We start from the raw sequence: 21,480 nt of genomic DNA on the forward strand, positions 1-21,480 counted from the left end.
ACTCGTATAAAACCATAGAAATTTGACCGTTATAGTTAGTAGACCTAACTATAGCTTGCACCCCCCCAATGCACTGCTGATGACGTCACATATTACATCACTCATGACATGCTCAGTGACATCCCTGATGACATCTCAAATGACATCACTGATGACATCATCCACAGGATCTTCTGATGCACCTCCTCACACCCTAATAAAACCTTTCATACACCCACTCTAAAATAAAGACTACCAATATGAAAACCATAGACAGACCAAAAGCAGTTAGTACATACCTGCTCAGTGATTCATACATCTACACACACATCCACCCACTAACCCATACAGTAACTCATACACACAGTCATTCATCTATACAGCCAGTAATATATCCACTCATAAACACTCATAAACCCATATAGACACTCACACACTGCAACTCACCCAAAGAGTTACTCATACACCTGGTCAGTCATCCAAAGAACCTATCACACACCCATTTCCTTGCTGATACAGACATACACACACCACCACACTTATTTATACAGATGCTAACACATACTCACTCTCTTAAACAATCACTCATATAAACACATACTCATGCATACAGATACTCTTGTAATCACTCACTCTCACATATAGTCATGTATATACTCCAACACTCACATATACTGCTTTGAAACATATGTACTTACGCACACATGCACCACTGTGACATCCATTTACTCACCAACATACCCATACACACACTCACCCACCCATACAGGTGTTTCCATAAGCATCCGGCTGGATCACAGAGGTGGCAATAGGGTACTTAGACTCAGGCAAAGGGAGTCTAGATACATTGTGGACTTACAGACCAAGGCTCCCTGGGGTCTGAACCAGGATGAGGAACTTTCCCTACATCTTAGGAGAGAGTAGACTTGCTTGATTTTACTGTTTGGGTCTCTTTCTCATATCATGATCTGAGTTTTTTTCGCATCATGAGCTGAGTTTTCTTGACCGATGATTTTTATTTTTATTTTGGTATAACCTTGATGAGTCTCCTCCTCAATCAGTTTGTGTATAAGAAACTGTAAATTGGGGTGGAACATTGTTGCATCTTTTTTTATTTAATTTAGTCTATTTTGTTTCTTTTGCAGAAGGGAAGGAAGGTACCTATTCACTCACACGGGTCGCCTAACCTTTTCTTCGACATCACTAAGGAATCACTTCTTTTGCACTATTAACCTGGGACTGATATCTATGACACCACAAATAGAGAATACTACAAAGAGTCTGGTTGGTCTATCCATTCATTGGAGAATATTTGACCTTTTGATCAGATAGGCGGGATGCACGATGCATATGTTTTTAGAACCACGTTTGGAGCATTTGTTTTTACGTGGGCACCAGGCCAATTACTCACTTAGTAGCACAATTTTTGTAGCTGCTATAGTAGACATATGAGCTCCTTAAGCGCTGAATGTCGGATGCACTGAGCGCATCTATAGTTTCAGGCACTATGCTTTCAGTTGACTACCTCGTATGTAGAAATTTCAGGGTTTCTTGTCTATAGGATTGATCCAATGGTACCATGATCAAACTATGATATAGTGGAATTTATACATCTTGCTCATTCAGATCTCTTTGAGCAACACGAGGGTCCCTTTGATGATGGTAGGGTGGAGATGCACTGTGCACGCAACATTGGGCACATGCCAACACTTTGTAGCAATTTTAGTCTGAAGCATCGGGCGACTGCGCAGAGGTGAGCACTAAGCATAATCAGTTTTGAAATAACGCAGCGCTTTTCTGCCAACATTCCACCTTGCTCTATGCCAAAATTAATGTTACAATGCTTACTCTTTATTTACCACCATGTAGGTATATATTCTTGTTCACAGATAAGCCAAGTGATGAGCGCAATGCAATATACTTTTGATTTCTGTACATCGGTTTTGTACCATACATATGTTTTAACACTCCAAAATGGCCGCCTAATATGTAAGGTATAGTCCTACCTCTATGTTTTGTACCTGTGACGTGATGTCTGATGTTATAAGATGTCTGTGTGTTTTGTGCACTTTATTCATGTGATCAAGGCTGCGGATGCAGTTGAAACGCATTGTGATGGAATAAACCCAGTTGCATATCTACTTGGATGGTGTTTTACTTGAACCTGAGAGCGCACTTATTTGGTTACTATTATATTTGGATTTCTGCCAGCATGCTCCGCTGGGGTGTGCGCCACCGTCCATGGGTGCCAGCTTTAAAGTTAAGGTTATAGATATATATATATATATATATATATATATATATATATATATATAACATATTTTTATACTTTATAGAAACACACATTCACTGGATGATGTCATCAGTGATGTCACTGAGCATGTAATGAGTCAGCAGTGTATTACGGGAACGCAAGTTATAGTTAGGTCTACTAACTATAACGGACGATTTTCTAGGTTTTATACAAGTAAAATCTTAAACTAACTACAACGTCCCTGAAACCTATGTTTTTTCAGTGAGTATATATATATTCACTGAAAAAACCATTGGTTTCACACATGTTATAGTTAGCTGGACATTTCACTCATACAAAACCATTGAAATTCCCCGGTTATAGTTAGTTCAGCTAACTATAACTCGCCCGACCGCAATGCACTGCTGATGACGTCACATATTACATCACTCATGACATGGTCAGTGACATCACTCATGACATCACTGATGACATCTCAAATGACATCACTGATGACATCATTCAGTGAATGTGTGTCTTTCTGAAAAATAAATATTTTTTATATATGTATATCTAAAGGTCGATGGAAGAATAAATTGGTAAATAAGTGTCTAAATGGACTTCTTTTTCGAAAATTGATTGTATAACTGACTTAAGTGTATCTTCATGAGTACATGTATTAGCGAGTAATGTTTAAATATGTAAATATCTGTATCAGTGTCTCACTTTGTGTATAGGTGGCTGCATGGGTTGGTGAGTAGCTACATGAGTGTCTATATGGGTTATTAGTTGGATTTTTGAGTATCAGAATGAGTGTCTGTATGGTTTGGTGGGGGTATTACTTGGCGCACAGATGCATGAATTGGTGACTCACTGTTTGTATGTGTTTTGAAGACAGCATGTGTGCAGGACTGTATGGGTGGATGAGTGTGTGTTTGAGTGTGTTAGCTAGTGAATGACTGTCTCAATAGTATCTTTAGGAGTAACTACATATGTTTTAAACTAGTATATGTGAGTATTGATGTATATAAGTGAGTATATGTGAGAGTGAGAGATTGGAAGAGTTCCTGTATAAATAAGTATGTGTTTCTATAATTGATTGTTAAAGAGAGTAAGTATGTGTACGTTTCTGTAGAAGTAAGTATAGTGGTGTGTGTATAGCTGTATATGCAAGCAAATGGACGTTTGATAGTTTATTTGCATGTGTGAGTATGTGTGTGAGTAACTCTATGGATGAGTATTGGTGTGTAACAGGATGTATAGGTGTATGAGTACATATGATGAGTGAGTACATGTATGAGTGACTATATAGAACTGTTGGTGAATGAGTGGATGTGTATGTCGATGTTGGAATTACTGACTAGGTTGTTGTAACTGGTATTGGTATCTCCATTTTTTTGAAAATTGTAGTTTCTATTTTTGAATGTGTGTATCCAAGGTTATATTAGGGTGAGAGGAGGTCTGCCACTCTTTCACAAGAATGATGTATTCCGTGATGTCATCAGTGATGTCATTTGAGATGTCATCAGTGATGTCATGAGTGATGTCACTGACCATGTCATGAGTGATGTAATATGTGACGTCATCAGCAGTGCATTGCAGGCGGGAGCGTTATAGTTAGCTGTACTAACTATAGCGGGGGAATTTCAATGGAGTGAAATGTCCAGCTAACTATAACATGTGTGAAACCTATGTTTTCTTCCGTGAAGATCTAAGGTTTTTTATATGCTAATTCCTAACTATAATGAGCCTGAAACCTATGGTTTTGTCAGTGAATTTCTAAGGTTTTTTAAATGCTATTTCCTAACTATAACGTGGCTGAAACCTACATTTTTTTCAGTGAATTTCAAAGGTTTTGTAAATGATAATTTTTAAATGTATTAATTGTTATATTTTTATAATGATTTACTACATTGTTTTAAAGTATTTATTTTTAGATATTTTATTTTTTAAATTACATTATTTTTAATATAAATTGTAAGAAATTTTTTTTTTAAATATTAAATTGTACTATTTTTGTTTTTATTTTATATATTATTTAATGTATATATATTTTATAAAGCATGCAATGATATCCTATGGAAGGAAATTCAAGTTACTGGTAAGTACGGTTAAAATCACTTTTCAGGATCAGTACTGGGCCGAAAGATACAGCACTGAGGTCTCTCCTGATAACAGGTGAGTAAATGGGAATTCGTACTTCGGCTGATTTTAGAGGAATATTTTGCTCAATAGTGAAGGAAGGGGGCAGGGCCTGAGGCGACGTGTTTTAAGTTGGGTAATTAATTCCTCTTCAATTTCGCGAAGATTCGTCGACCAGTGCCAAAGTTATTCCAAATAGAATGTTGTGGATTTCCTATGGAAACTAGGTCCTAACTATAACTACTTACTGGCGACCGCCAGAAGGACGGATATATATATATATATATATATATATACATACATATATATATATATATCAGATGCACCAATTGTCAGTGGCGGCAAATGCATTTTGGCGATTTTTGTGCCTTCATCAGCGCCCATCACTGCTTGGAGCCAGTCAATCTAATCCAGTAGTCATGCTTCTCTGTTTAAAATGTTACCGAGGCCAATACACTCCTCCCACTTGCCAATGCAGCTCACCTGTCGGTAGTTTCGGGTAAATGCCGAACTCAAACTCCCAGCATGCAACATGGTAATGCATCTGGGTCGGCGAAAAGGAGGATGATTTTACAATGCTATCTGTTGTATTGGTTAGATGCAGGTATGGCGAAAGAACCCTTAAACTGGCACCCAAGTTTCGAAACATCACCTCCGGTCCCCTCGTTCCACCGCAGCCATCCAACAGGGTCAGTAGGTCCACAGGGGCAGCTGAGGAGCCACACAGCGCTCTGTTCGAGGCAGATGCCTCATGCCGTTTAATACAGTTCCTCTCATGATGGCGGACACCGAACCATTCGTTCCTTCGACCACAAAGAGCACTGCGAAGCAGTGCGGAGGCCAGCATTGTCCGGGTCACATAATGCGGCAGGGCCATCTGTGCAGCGCTTCTGACTGGCGCTGGAAAATACATTCCATAACTCACTCCATAAGAGAAAGCAGAGGCCTGAGGGGGAATCCTTTGGTAATGCTTTTATTTCTCAGATGCACCAATTGTCAGTGGCGGCAAATGCATTTCGGCGATTTTCGTGCCTTCATCAGCACCCATCACTGCTAGGAGCCAGTCAATCTAATCCAGTAGTCCTGCCTCTCTGTTTAAAATGTTACTGAGGCCAATACACTCCTCCCGCTGGCCAATGCAGCTCAGCTGTAGTTTCTGGTAAATGCAGAACTCAAACTCCCAGCATGCAACATGGTAATGCATCTGGGTCGGCGAAAAGGAGGATGATTTTACAATGCTATCTGTTCTATTGGTTAGATGCAGGTATATATACACACACACGCATAACTCACCAGTTACAGTTACTTCAAGAAACTATAACTTGCATCCCCACCATGCAGTTGTCATCAACGATGTAATTTCAGATATTATCATTGATGTTATCAATGTTGTCATAGAACATGCCAATAGTGATGTAATATGTGAGATAATAAGCTGCGCATGGCGTGAACGCGAGACATAGTTACTTGAAATAATTACATGTTGAGAATGTCCGTGTTTGTTTTTAGTTTAAGATGTTAAGTTTAAATTGACATGTTCACATTTCGATAAAATTACTTTAACTTTTGTTTTTTTCAGTGAATTTCTGGGGGTGTTTTAACATGAAGAAATATTTTACTACCATACTTAACTATGCCAACCTCCTGCGGGCGGCCACCCCCTACATCGCATGGATTCTGGCCATGAGCAGTGTGCGACTGGCTGAATCAATCCCACACAGGTAGCTAAACACCTGTCACGCACAGCCATTGACCGTGCACAGCGTGGGGTTGGCCACAATGCCTGGCCAGCAGCCAGGCTGCGAGTCCAAAGCTTGAGGGCAGCCAACACCCAAGCCGTGTACCGCCTTCGGCCGTGCATGGTGTGGGGTTGGCCGCAGTGAGGTGAAGAGGTGGAAAAGATAAAGAAAGGAGAATAGAGGGAGGCGAGAGGGTCACAGGTTAGGAAAAAAGGGGAGGTGAGTGAATGTGGGAGAGAAGAAGGCAGTGAAAAGAAGAGCAGGAAACAAGGCATAATAAGAGGGAAAAGGGTAAAGGATGGGGTTAAATTGGAAAAGAGAAAAAGAGGGTGAAAGACAAAGGGAAATGAAAATAGGAGATGAGTAAAAGAGGAGAGGGAAAACTTACAGAGATAAGAATGGAGAAGCAAAGAATGAGAGAACCAAGAAAGGAGAATGAGATAGAATTGAGAGACAAGAAGATAAAGAGAAGGTCAAAACAGAGGAACAGGAGTAGCATATCAAGAGCTGCAGATAAGCATTTGCCCAAATGTAAAGAGCAAATAAGTGATAGCTTTTGAGTTGATTTTTATGCCAGCCAATACTAAATTGTCATAAAAATGTTTACTACAACTTTATTTGATGTACCAATGTTTCTTAACTTATGTGCTACACCGTACTATAAAACAGTTGTGTGCACAGAACAAGATTGGTAAGACATTAATATAATGTTCTCCATTGAGCATGTTTACAGTGTATTTGGATTTTCTATAATTGGCAATAAGACAAATCACAATGTTATTTTATAAAGTCATAGTCTTTGATCTCTACCATTATTGAATCTATTGATACAACATGTAGGTGAATAAACACAAACAGCAGTGTTTCAACTAACCGTCTGAAGAACTGGTAAAAGCATATTTAATGGGTTTGTGAGATTAGTTCCAAGAATCAGAAAGCCAGAATTTATGCCAGATGAATGAAGGGCTTTATCAAGGCTGTTTAGAAAAAAAAAAAAGAATGTTACTTTAATGAAATGCTTCATTCCTACCACAAATACTTTTCATTATTAACCTACACCACTAGGACTCAAAAGACTTTTTCTATATTCACTAAAAGTAGAGATGAACAAGAAACTTACTTTTGGTAATGCTTTTTCTGGGGGATACTCTATACAATCATAGATTACTTACCTTCGCAATATTCCCCTGGCGTCAGACTGGAACCAAATGTTTAAGAGCAATACTCCTGTGTGTTTAGGTGGTGTTGTGTAGCTCCACACCAATGTCATTTTGCTCTCGAAGTGACAAGCAGAGATTCCTTGTTAATCACTTGCCTGATAACGACGGACTAACGGATTGAAGAACCGAGGAGGGAGCTGAGGGAGCCTGTTGTTGCCTGCCTGCTTCAGCCGCCACGCCTCGCCGGACCCGCTTCGCGGGTCCCGCTTCGCGGCTAGGAGCGGTCATCTGGAGTTGGGAGGGGTTTGTCTGCCCTTTAGAGACCGGCAGGGCTGCGAGCGTGTAGCGGTGGACTCCAAGCTCCAGGAGTCCCCGCGCGCCCGTGTCCACCTGGGCTGCTCTCCCTGCCGGCTCCGCCCCCACCTGGAAGGATAAAGCGGCGTCCTGCCCTGCATTCAGTGGATTCCTTGTTAATCACTTGCCTGATAACGACGGACTAACGGATTGAAGAACCGAGGAGGGAGCTGAGGGAGCCTGTTGTTGCCTGCCTGCTTCAGCCGCCACGCCTCGCCGGACCCGCTTTGCGGGTCCCGCTTCGCGGCTAGGAGCGGTCATCTGGAGTTGGGAGGGGTTTGTCTGCCCTTTAGAGACCGGCAGGGCTGCGAGCGTGTAGCGGTGGACTCCAAGCTCCAGGAGTCCCCGCGCGCCCGTGTCCACCTGGGCTGCTCTCCCTGCCGGCTCCGCCCCCACCTGGAAGGATAAAGCGGCGTCCTGCCCTGCATTCAGTGGATTCCTTGTTAATCACTTGCCTGATAACGACGGACTAACGGATTGAAGAACCGAGGAGGGAGCTGAGGGAGCCTGTTGTTGCCTGCCTGCTTCAGCCGCCACGCCTCGCCGGACCCCCTTCGCGGGTCCCGCTTCGCGGCTAGGAGCGGTCATCTGGAGTTGGGAGGGGTTTGTCTGCCCTTTAGAGACCGGCAGGGCTGCGAGCGTGTAGCGGTGGACTCCAAGCTCCAGGAGTCCCCGCGCGCCCGTGTCCACCTGGGCTGCTCTCCCTGCCGGCTCCGCCCCCACCTGGAAGGATAAAGCGGCGTCCTGCCCTGCATTCAGTGGATTCCTTGTTAATCACTTGCCTGATAACGACGGACTAACGGATTGAAGAACCGAGGAGGGAGCTGAGGGAGCCTGTTGTTGCCTGCCTGCTTCAGCCGCCACGCCTCACCGGACACGCATCGCGGGTCCCGCTTCGCGGCTAGGAGCGGTCATCTGGAGTTGGGAGGGGTTTGTCTGCCCTTTAGAGACCGGCAGGGCTGCGAGCGTGTAGCGGTGGACTCCAAGCTCCAGGAGTCCCCGCGCGCCCGTGTCCACCTGGGCTGCTCTCCCTGCCGGCTCCGCCCCTTTCGACCAATCATACTGCAATAAAAGGGAAGCATCATCCCCGCTGCGCGGGAGCGCGCGGGAGGGCGCCGGGAGAAGCCCGGGACAAGGGCGGGACGGTCTGTGGCCGTCCGGGGCTGGACGAGGTTGGGTTGGGCCTAGAGTCCTGGTGCACTTCATACTCTGATATTTTGTCATACTTTATACCCCTTTTATCAACATCTCGAGGCTCTAACACCAGCCCCCAATTATGGCCCTAAGATCTGGTAAACAGCGTCTAGTGCATATCCAAACCTCAAAGGGTGTTGTTTCAGGCCCCCTAGATGCTTTTATCACTAGAGCCACAGGAATATTAGAAAAAGAAATTGAACTGGTTTAGCACAGATTGTCCCTGGACTTAGTCACTGGGAAACGCTCCTCAATAGGTGCCTTGGCACGTGCTAAAAGTCCCTTAACTAATGCAGCATTTAACTGTATTTCTACATCAGACTCCGATGTAATAGTCCATGTGGATGGGGTCGAAGCCACAACACCCACGACCAACGAAAACATGGAACTGAACTCTGATAATAACCTGACCAGTATAGAAGCGGATAGCCAACTCATTGAGGACGACAGGCGTAGTTCGCCTGGAACCTCACAATCAAATGTTCCTACCTTACCCAGTACTCCTGTTTTGCTACCAGCAACTACCAACCAGGTTTCACGAAAAAGAAAACATGTTTCAAGCCCACAGGGAGACAAGGTGCAAAAACAACCCAAAATAGATCACGTTAATAGTTCCTCCCACTCCCAGACCACCCAAGCACCCCCAATAGTGTACTGTCCATCATTGGCCCACTCTGGGTCTTCTAACCCTTGCCCAACATGTCTTAGTAGTGACGACGTCTTGTTGGCAAAGATGGAAGCAATGTTTAAAACCCTATTGCTTCCGGTCCTAGAAAGTACCAGGATAATGTCCGCTAAAATAGATGTCCTGGAAGCAGCGGTCAATATTAATATGGACCTCCTGCAAAACCTAACAGCTACCGGCATCAAGTCAAGGGGCCCTAATTCCACAGGGGGAGCTAACCAAAAAGGGGGGACGACCACAACCATCCCCGCAGGGACATCAACTACTAATATAAATAAGAAACCGTTAACAGGGGCAAAAATAACATCTGCCACATCGACTACTGTCAGTAGAGTCCTTACTAAAGATACACCCAAGGCTAAACATCCATTGGCAGTCAACAACGCTCAGGGGAAAAAACATCTAGTGAATGGTGCATCAAAACAACTAAATAACACCCCAGTAAATAACACCCCAGCACATACACCTACAATGGGTAGGGACAGTAAAACCCCTCATCCAGACAGGAACAAGAGGACTGATAATAAAAATACACGACATCCTCCTAGGGTTAACCTACCTCCGGAAGCGTCAAATATACCATCGTACTAACAGGAGTGGCCCCCCTAAGAGAGGGTATTAAAGAATCTCAAGGGGATTTGAGGAACAAGGTTATATTCTGGTTGAACAAACATCGCCCACTCCCCCCATCATCCCCTACCGAAATCCTCTATGTAAGGAGAGTGGAATGGGTAGGAAGGGGCGAAAAAGATCTGGAAGGGGACTGTATTTTAATTTCATTCAGAGACCCCTGGGTAGTGGATAGAATCCAAAGGAAAGCCAGATTTGCTCGTTTGGGTGATGTCCAGACCTTACACCTTGGTTATTTTTACCCCCACACATACCCAAATAACCATATGGGCCCCAACCAATGGCAAGTCAAAGGGGGGAGGCCCCGAGAGCCCACAACTCACCACCCTCCATATTACCCTCCCCTTTATAACCATTTTGAGGCACTGTCAGACCTAGAATGGGTTGACTGACTATGTGCACCGACCCAGTCACCAAACTCAGCTATAGTGGAAGGTGAAGGAGTGCACATTACATTCACCCCCACCGTAGAACCAGCAAAGGAGCTACTGTCCCTGCCCCATAATAAAATCAGAACGCAGAGGGGGCTTCTGGGGGTAAACGCTACCATTTCCAACATAGAAGAAACCAAATTAACAGATGCCTGTTTACCGAGTCCCCAATCTCCTCTCTCTGTCAGTAACAACCATGCAGAGATAGACTCACTAACCTCACATATGGTGTCTTGGAATATTGCTGGAGCCAAGACCCGCCTGGTATCTGAGGACTGGTTGGAGTTCATAGGCAAATACGAGGTTGTGCTTTTGCAGGAAACTTGGGCTACAGTTCCGTTTTATATGGCTGGATTTATAAACTTCTTCAAACCAGCAATAAAAGGTATAAAAGGGCGGGCGTCAGGGGGACTAACCATATGGGTAAAACAGGCCTGGTGTTTTTCAGTTTCTGAATTGTATGTGGATAACCCTGATATACTGGCTATAAGGTTGAGTAAAGCAGGGGGGCAGGATATGCTCATTATCAACATATACTCCAGAGGCCTCCCCGGCGGACGATGCCCTAAGTTGATAGGTGCCCTAGACACACTACTAACGGGCTGGAATAAAGGCACATTCATTATGTTAGCAGGTGACATCAACTGTACAATTGAGCCATTGTATCTACCGGAGGATAATTGGGGGTTTGAAGAAGATGCCACATGGAAAATCCCCGAACTTTCCAATAAAATTCCAGTCAAAGCAACGGAGGCTGCTTTGAATTGGACAGCTTTTTGCCTCACATGGGGATTAAGGGCCGTGAACGGTCGCACCAAATCAGACATTGGAGCCAACCCAACTTTTGACAATGGTGTGAGGAAGAGTCGTATTGATTACATCTTTATAAAAATAGAATATTGGAGCATAATTGATGATATGGAAATTGTAATGCGCCCAGAAAGTGACCATAACCCCCTGTCCCTGAAATTCAAAATGTATGATCTGACAAGTCTAGGGGAACCAGATCCGAGGGGGCATGGGGTTGTAACCATATCAAATGACCGGAGGAGACTGAAATGGTCAATTATATCAAATGATGTAACGATACAGGCCAACATTGAAAACGTGGTGATGAATGCTCTAAATAACATGAGGTCTGTTGTTGTTGAGAGGGGCCAGGGCGAATTAGATAAGATGATGGGCATACATGATAAATGTTTCTCCGAGCTTAAAATTATCCTATCAAAACCATGTAAGTCTAACACTGGGCATCTGAATGCACCAAGAGCAAAATGGTACAACAGAGAGTGCAGAGAGGCCCATAGTTACCTTATAGAGAAAGTTAAATCTAGAGACTTGAGCGCAGTAAAAGTGGCCAGGCAAAGGTATAAAAGACTCCAATGGGAGGCAAAGAAGGAATGGGAAGATGATTTTTGGGCAGATCTTCTGGACGCCAGTAAATCTAATAACCAGACCAAATTCTGGGATATTGTTAAATGTGGAAAGGATGGTGAGTTCCGTACTCCGTCCAACCATGTTTCCGCGGAAGACTGGATAAAACATTACTCCACCCAATTCTGCCCAGTAGTTGTTGACTCCATGTCTAGATCGACCCTGTTGCCGGCAATACCCCCTGGTAATACGACCATGTCTTTTACTGAAGCGGAAACGGAGCTTGCACTAGGGTTAACAAAGAGGGGGAAAGCTCCTGGGTTGGATCAAATCCCAGCAGACCTATTCAAAGCTAATATAGGCCTTTGGGTACCTTACTTAACAAGCATAGCTAATACCATAGCGAGAGGTGCCCGCATCCCTAAGACATGGAAGGGGGCGGAGATCCTCCCCATACATAAAAAGGGAGATAGATCAAACCCAGGGAACTATCGCCCGATCAGCCTAATTGATTGCTTTCAGAAAGTTTTTGCTCGTATGATCCTGGCGAGGGTTCATGGGTGGATGGAACTTGAAGGAATACTGTCTCCATTACAGGCGGGCTTTAGATCTGGTACAAGTACCGTTGACCAGGTCTTGAGGTTCTGTATGATCTTTTGGAAGGTCGTCATACTTGGCGGTGGCACCATCTTCGCTGCTTTCATAGATTTGAAATCAGCTTTTGATTTGGTGCCGAGGGGAAAACTATGGCAGGTATTAAGGGACCTAGGAATGCCGGGGGAATTAGTGGAAATGATTATTAGATTACACGAAGATAACTTTGCTAGGGTAAGATGGGGGGCACAAGGGCAATTTACGGACTCATTTCCAGTTTCACGAGGAGTCCGCCAGGGGTGCGTTCTCGCTCCCACCCTATTCCTACTCTTTATAGATCAGGTAGTGAAATTCTTCGGGTCTATCAACACTGATGCACCGTCCCTGGCGGGGACTAAATTCCCAATGTTGATCTTTGCTGACAACACCCTCCTCTTATCAAAGACAAGGGGTGGTTTACAAAGGGCTTTAAATCACTTTGAGGATTATTGCAATCAAAATGACCTTCAGATAAATGTGGGGAAAACTAAGTTCATGGTTTCCTCCAGGAAAAAAACAATACGTAGTAGTGTACAACTAAACAGGGTTAACCTGGAACAAGTTGACACGATGACGTATCTGGGGGTCACTTTGGATTGCCGACTGTCCTGGAAACCACAAATAGAGACCCAACAGTTAAAACTGGCCCAACTGACCGGCTGTCTCTTGCGTGAGCAAAAGAAATCCATCACTAAAAGGGTTGCCCCCGCCTTACAAATCTATGACGTTAAAATTAATGCTGCGACACTCTTATGGGGCAGAGTTATGGGGTTTCATGGACCTCTCGAGCTTGTATAGAATCCAGTGTAGGTTTCTTCGCAACCTGGTGGGGCTGCCCCAATCAACTCCACTGATCCCCCTTTGCCATGACATGGGTTGCCTTCCAATAACGGACATGGCAAGATACAGAGTAGTGTCCACTTGGCGGCGCTTTTGGACCTCGGAGGATTTGGCACTTTTTGCAAAGGAGCTAACCGAGGTGAAGGCTATTGGGGGTTCTGAGCGAATCCCCTGGCTTCGCTCGGTGAAAAATAGCCTGTGTGATATGGGCCTGAGTCATCTGTGGGCATCGCCAGGCCCTAACAACTTCCCCTCGAAAAAGGAATTTAAGGGTTTATTTTGGGCCTCAACTCGCTTTTCTCTGGTACACGCCTCTAGTTCTGTAGATCTGACGGGGCGCTTTTTAAGCTTTAAATTGGATCCGGCTCGTGAGACATATTGGGACCTTATCTCCAGGCCTATGGACAAAAAATTGTACCACCAATTTCGGGTGGGCTCATTACCCCTTAATTCCTTTACTTCAACTTGGGGCAATAACCTTACTAATCTTTGCAGTCGCTGCCCCGGATGTAAGGAAACCGAGGGCCATTTTTTGTTCGCCTGTCCCCAATATAGAGAACCTCGTTCAAAATGGCTAAAACCCATCTTCAAACGCATGAATTGCAAAAAATCCTCGGACGCTATATGGGCTTTAAAAACAAACACATCTGATTTTACCGTGATATGTTTGGCCAAATATTTAGGTTGGGCATGGGCAATCCGAGCTAGAAGGAATTTAACTGCCACATGATCTAAAAATGTGTAAACTGTATAGCGTTTTGTAGCAAATGTTAAACTTATTTTTAAGATTTGTTATATTTAATGTCTTGTTTCTTGTCCAATAATGGTTTAATAACTTTTTAACTGTGGATTCCAGATCTACTGTATATTTGTTGATAACACTTAGACATAACTATTTTTATAAGATTTCGTAAAATGTGGATATTTGAAACTGTTTTTAAATGTTTTGTCAAAATTGTCTTTTATGATTTTATCATCGAAATAAAGACATTAAAACCTGAAAACCTGACAAGCAGAGCCGCACATAGGCACCACCCACGGGAATAGAACGTTGCTTTTTTAGGCTGTCCACACCTTCAGATGCAGAGTCCATCAGCAGATTTGCATAACCAGTATGCAGCTCTCGATATTTGGACATTTTTGGAAGGCAAAGAGTACAATTCACATAAAGAGGAGATGAGAGGGTCAGTGAAGAATCTGAGGTTAGACAGAGAATACACCAGAAAGTGTTACTCAAGGTAACTAAGTTGTTCTTCTGGTGGATAATTCTAACTGCAGATTCCTCACCTTGTGAACAGATATCATAGCAGTAGCTCCCAAGGAAGTTGGTCGGTGAACTGACTCATAAAAAAAGTCCTGAAAGACCGAGCAAGGAAAATGCTAATTTCTTCAGACTTGGCTATCAAGGCAGTAGTACTTAGTGAACATGTGTACAGAAGTGCATGTAACTGCCAGACAGTTCTCTGGGACAGGTATTCCGCTTGCCAACAGAGTGGTTGCAGCTCTGACTCTGGAGGAATTAACCCACAGGCCTTCCAAAGGCTGCTTCCTGGCCAGTGCATGGCAGACCTTGATGCAGAGCACAATCCATCGAGCTATTGACTGTCCTTCTTTGCACCAACAAACCCAACAAAGAGCTGATCGTTTACTCAATGTTCTTTCGAGCAATCAATATAAAATAAGTGGTCTCATGGGGACCAAACAATGGAGCCTCTCTCCTTATTTTGAGGGAGGAGTTAGAGCAAAGAAAGCAAGAAGGGTGACAGCCGGTCGGACGTGAACAATGTGACCACTTTTGGTAGAAAAGAAGCTTAGGTCATTAACTTCAACTTATTGGGAAAGGAGGAAGACAGAAAGACCCTGACACTCCCTCACACGTCAAGCCGAAATTATGGCAAAGGCAAAGACCATTTTGAGGGTCACGAAACAAGGTCGCAATTGCACACCTGCTCAAAGGAGTACACCGTATAAAAGAAAGAACCAACTTTAAATCCTAATGTGGCATCACAGAGAGCTTCGGTTGCTATAATTATTCCAAACCTTTCAAAAATCTCATCATAACAGGTGATTTAAACAGAGGCTGATCTGGCAACAGGAAAACGAAATGGCAGCTGACAGGTTGCCTTAAACTATGCCAAAAGCTAGTCTTAGCTGAGCCAGGAATAAATCCAAAATCTGGATACAATTAGGCAGATTCCTCTGGTCCTGTGCCCTCTAGGACTTCAGGTTCAACTGCAGAGTCTACATATGCCAGCTGGCATGTTTCAACAGTGAGATGCTGGATCCAACAATCCCAGCAGCCTCAGAGTCATCCGCACCGAGATCCAGGATGGAAGCTGAAACATCAAGATCATAGCGTGAATGTCATAGACTCTCTGCCACGGTGGAAAAGTGAAAAACTGTACCATATCCAGAGCAGCTCAGATGAACGGGAGCATCTGCTAAAGAGTCAGGTGTGACATTGACTCATTGATAGTGAACTCCAACGATGCTAGACGGTTCGCTTCCACCTGAAGGTGGTAAACAACCAAGCCCACCTTCAACAGTCAGTCATCACGATAGGGGGAAGGCCTCTGACATTCTAAAGTGTGCTGCTATCACCACCATTAATTTTGTGAACACCTGAGGGACACTGTTGAGGCCAACAGGGAGCCCTGCATACTGAAAATTCCCCATGCCCATTGTGAACCACTGACAACACCAGAGGGCCTACAGAACAGGAGTATGGAAACAAGAGTCTAGAAGGTCCAATGTCACCATCCTGTCTCCAGCATCTAGGTCAGACAAAAACTGGGCCAGCATGAGCATCTTAAATGTGTTCTTCTGCAGGAAGGCGTTTAAAGGGTGAACATCTAAACTAGGACAAAGGCCTTTGTCCTTTTCCGGAAAAAGGGAGTATTAGGAGTAACAACTACTTACCCTACTTCCAAGGCCAGAAACCTCTTGATGGCCCGTTTGGCCAGAAGGGCCAGCACTTGCTGTTGCAAACCAACACGTGGCCCTCAGTCCGTTGTTCTGATGGTGTTGGAAGGTGAAGTGGGGTAGAAAGAAACAGGAGGGCATATCCCCAATTGACAATTTGGAGGATCCACTTGTTTGACGTAATGGCTTGCCATCTGTGGAGGAAATGATGAATCCTTTCCCAGGGTAGTTCTGTGCCGCAAAGGAGACACTAAAGAGTTTTTGTGAGCTCAGCCTTTTCCACACCAGAGGGCCACTTCCAATTTAAGTTAATGCCCTATGGTCTGAAAAATGTCCCTGTCACCTTCCAGTGGCTGGTGAACCAAGACCTGGATCATATAGTTCTCTTCCATAGAAGCTCGGAGGGCCATCTCTTTAGACTTTCCAGCAAGCAGGTCTGACTATCAAGGCTAATAAGTGCTAGATAGGGGAGGGTTCTCATGTGTACTTAGGACACCTTGTGGGCGGGGTTAAAGTGCAGCCCCTCCAGGACAAAATAGAAACTATCCTGACCTGGGAGTCCACTAAAACTCAGATATGAGGGGCTACCTGGATCTAACTGGTTACTACAGGACGACTAAGCTGACTTCCAAGAAGCAACCCAAGAAAGTGATTTAAACAGACGCCTGTCAGAAATCCTTTGACATTTAAACAGGCCATGTGCATGTCAGAACTCAAAGCTAAAGATTACGTTGGCTTACCGGTTCTTGCACAGGAACAGAGATGCTAGGTCCCAAATGCCTCTTAGCAATGCCCTGAGGTCTTTCTACAGAACCTCCCAGCCATTACCTCAAGGGACGGGGGAACTGGATAAAATAACAAACAAAGAAGAGACTGGTCCAGAATTGTCTCCTTCCGTCAGCTACTTGCCAAACGTTCTCTATTCTTGGTCTGGAACCTGTAAATTAATACACCATTATACTACAAACTCTACTCTCCTTTTACTCTTACATTTACTAATTGGTATTAATATCTTACCCACCCTGGCTTTACTGGACTTTTGCTTCTCTTCGTTTTTTAGTTGTGATAGGCTTCCTTCTCTGGTTAGTTGTTACTAATTAAGGATAAATAACAGATTTAGTACTTGGTTTCCTTACACCTACACTCTCTCTATAACCTAATGTAGTAAGTGCACTTACTTCACTAACTAGAAGAGCTGTTCTTTATCTGGGGTTCTGTTATCTCACTCTCCGTGACTTTTGTGCCATCTTACTCTGCAACCACTTCTCCTGATTCAGTTCTTTTATTTCTTACAGGTTTTGTGAAATGGAGTCATCAAAAAACGTTTTCTTTCTGGTGAATATTTACACATATATACATATACGATGCTTGTCTTTTGTCCTTCTGTGCTTAACTTAAAATAACTACTAATGGTTTTCTCCCATGTATTTTGTCTTTCAGATTTTTGAAATGCACGAAATCTTGTTGTCAGGTAAGTTCTAATTATCTAGTCTCTATTAGTATTCAGACGCTTTCACTTAGCTCTGTCTTAGGGGAAACAGCTTCTCGACACGAGCGTCGTTATCTCCATGATTCTGCTGTTCGGCACGAACGTCACTCTTCCTCCTCAGCTGACGACGTGGAAGCGCTTCTGCTCCTGGAGTCGTCGTCGTTACCAATCTTCACCTTTGACTTGCGCTTGGATAAACGCACCGAGTCTTCTACGATTGCTCCTAACTGTGTTCGGCACTCGAAAAGGGAAAAACGAACTATCAGGCAAAAACTAGGGGAATACTCGATGAAACCTAGGACTTCTTCAAGGAACGTCTACTCCGGCGGTTGACTGTGGTGAAGTGCTCAGGTAGCCGGGCGCTCGCGCATCACCTCACCTTCTCCTCAGCTGTGCAGGAAAGTCTAGACCGCCACCCCATTCCGCGGTGTGGGCACTAGGGCGGCCATCTTGGTTCTCCTTAAACTCACTAATTCAGACCAAGAATAGGCACCATGTGTTTCTTGGTATGCTTTGGTCGATGTCACACTGCCAAGCACATGAGCAGGTCTTTGGGTCCTGACAGTACCCCCCAACAAGGCAGGTTCTCTCTCCCTGGGTTTCATGGGAAAACGCTGATGAAATGACTTGATTAATCTAGGGGCATGAACATCCTCACTTAGCTCCCAAGATCGCTCCTCTGGACCATAACCCTTCCAGTCTATCAAATAGTACAATTTTCCTCTGGACCTTTTCGATTCTAAAATTTCTTTTACTTCAAACTCAGTTCCTGTCTCTACCTGGATTGGTTTTGGGGGTGATTGAATCCTCAAGTCTGTGGAAGCTTTCTTTAGCAAAGAAACATGAGAAACTGGATAGATCTTCAACCCAGTGAGTAACTTCAATCGATAGGTGACCTCATTAACCTTTTCTTCCACTGGATACGGGCCAATAAAACGAGGTTGAAATTTTCGGTTTCCTTTTAATCTTAAGTTCTTTGTGCTTAGCCAAACTCGATCTCCTGTAGTCAAGGAAGGCCCTCTGCGTAACTTTTGTACCTTTCCTTAGCTACCTTAAGATTGTTTCCTGCCCTTTGCTGTATTTGACGTAGATGTGAAACTACTTCTTTAACTGCGGGGACTGATACATCCGTTTGTCGAATGGTAGCATTCCAATGTCTGCCATAATTTAAGAAAAAGGGGGAGTAGCCTGTTGAACTATTCTTCGCATTATTGTGGGCAAATTCCGCAGTCCACAGATAATCCGACCAATCACCTCCTTCTTTCAAAAGAATCAGTCGCAGATATTGTTCTAATTCTTGGTTTACCCTCTCTGTCTGCACATCAGTCTCGGGGTGATAGCTAGTGGAGAATCTAACCTCTGTACCTAATCCTTCCATAAAGGCCTTCCAGAAATGCGACACAAACTGAGAACCTCTGTCTGATATTACAATCTTAGGTATCCCATGTATCTTAACTATCTGGGAACTGAAATGAGTTGCTAACTGTTTGGCCGTTGGAACCCCTTTTAATGCTGTAAAGTGGGCCATTTTGCAAAAGGCATCCACTACTACAAGAATGGTATCAAAGCCTTGACTAATGGGTAACTCCGTGATAAGATCGAGGGTTACTGTGTGCCATGGATAAGGAGGTGTGGGTAAGGGTTGCAACAGACCCTTTGGAGCCTGCCGTTCTGACTTTCCCTAAGAGCAGATCTCACATGACTTAACATACTTCTCAATATCTTAAGTCATCTTGGGCCACCAATAGTGTTCTTCATCAATTCCTCAGTTTTGGCTTCTCCTTTAAGCCCGGCCATTTTATCATCATGGCTCTCGCGCATCACTTGTTGTTGTAGCTCCGTAGTGGGAACATACAAGGCATCATGATATTAGGGCAGTTGCCGAATAATCTTCCTATTCAAATCTTCCTTTGCCCACTCCTTGATTGGTTGGTTCTCTGTGAAAGTTTTCTGAGCTTCTGTGCCTATTCGGGATAATGCATCCGCCTTTCCATTTTGGGCTCCAGGACGATACGTAATCACAAAATTGTAGTCTGCAAAATACAAAGACCATCTCAATTGTCTGGGTGTAAGGGTTCTGGCTGTCTTTAAGAATTTCAAATTGCGATGATCTGTAAACACCGACCCTTGATGTTGGGCTCCCATCAAATAATGTTGCCATTCCTTAAAGGCATCCTTTATAGCCAATAATTCCTTCTCCGTGATGGTGTAGTTGATTTCTGCCTGAGTCAGTTTTCTGGATCGGTAAGCAACTGGATGCAACTGACCCGTGGTCTTGTGTCGCTGGGATAATACTCCACCCACGGCTTGGTCCGACGCATCCGTCTCTACATAGAAGGGTTCTTTAGGGTCAGCGTGTAACAGCACAGGCGCCGTGGTGAAATCTTTTTTCAAAGACTGAAAGGCTTCCTCCGACTCCTTTGACCATTCGAACTTGGTTCCTTTTTTCAGCAGTTTAGTAAGAGGAAGGATCTTCCGAGAGAACTCTTTAATAAATCTCCGATAAAAATTAGCAAATCCAATGAAGTCTTGGACTTCTTTCACACTCGTTGGAGATTCCCAGTTCGTAACAGCTTCCACTTTTCGCTGGTCCATCAGTATTCCGGTAGGTGAAATGACGAAACCTAAGAACTCCACTTGCGAAACGTCGAAAAAGCATTTTTCCAATTTTACGAACAACTTATTTTCTTGCAGCTTTCTCAAAACACCTTTGACTTGTTCATGATGTTTTGTGACATCAGATGAATATATCAAAATGTCATCAATGTAAACGATTGAGCACTGGTCAATGAACTCCTTCAAGACGTCATTGATGAAGTGTTGAAAGGCTGCTGGTGCATTGCATAAACCATAAGGCATTACCTGATATTCAAAAAGCACAAATCTAGTCCGAAATGCCGTCTTCCACTCATCACCTCGCGCATTCGAACTAGATGGTACGCGCCCCTCAAATCCAATTTTGTGTAGACTTGGGCACCTTTTACTTGATCTAGGAGGACTGAGATCAATGGCAGGGGATACCGGTTCTTCTTGGTGATCTTGTTGATAGCCCTGAAGTCGATACACCTCTGTAAGTCTCCCTCCTTTTTTGGCACGAAAAATAACGGAGATGAGACCGGGGACTGCGAAGGCCGAATAAACCCGTTGGCTAAATATTTATCCAAGTACTCTTTTAAGTGATGGTGTTCCGTCTCCGTCAATGCATAAACACGACTGCAGGGTAGATTCAAACCAGGCTCCAATTCTATCTTGCAGTCATAGGCCCGGTGTGGAGGTAGTTGTTCCGCCTCCACCTCATTGAACACTTCTTTGAACTCCTCATACTCTTCAGGAATTTCTTGGACGTTTATCACACACATAGAATGTGTGTGACAATACAATTATTCCAGACCTGGTTGGGCCATGCAACCAACCACCTAGTTCCCACCAAGTCATTATCCAGAAATAGAGCTAAACCAACCGCCCCATGGTACACTGAGGATCTAAGGTTACAAAAACAAAGAAATAGGAACAAGGAAAGGCTTTGGAGGAAAACCTATGACACAGCAAGCAAGATCTGCTATGAAGAATCATTGGCGCTCTATAAAGCAATGATCATAAAAGCTAAAAAATCCTTCTACTCAGATCAAATTCTTAAAGCCAAAAATTCTAGCAAACAACTATACCAGATCACTA

At 43.9% G+C, this 21,480-nt stretch overlaps 1 protein-coding gene across 2 annotated transcripts in view; it reads right to left on the bottom strand.

Moving 5' to 3' along the window:
• LMBRD1 (LMBR1 domain containing 1) overlaps positions 1-21,480 on the bottom strand; it is a 686,985-nt gene that overhangs the window by 242,730 nt on the left and 422,775 nt on the right. For both annotated transcript variants that reach the window (XM_086926465.1, XM_086926466.1), the window contains one exon: positions 6,968-7,070. In XM_086926465.1, coding sequence (XP_086782591.1) covers positions 6,968-7,070 — 103 coding nt within the window. The remainder of the gene's footprint in view (positions 1-6,967; positions 7,071-21,480) is intronic.

This window comes from Lissotriton vulgaris, chromosome 6 (genome assembly GCF_964263255.1).
Source record: "Lissotriton vulgaris chromosome 6, aLisVul1.2, whole genome shotgun sequence".
NCBI classification, from domain to species: domain Eukaryota; kingdom Metazoa; phylum Chordata; class Amphibia; order Caudata; family Salamandridae; genus Lissotriton; species Lissotriton vulgaris.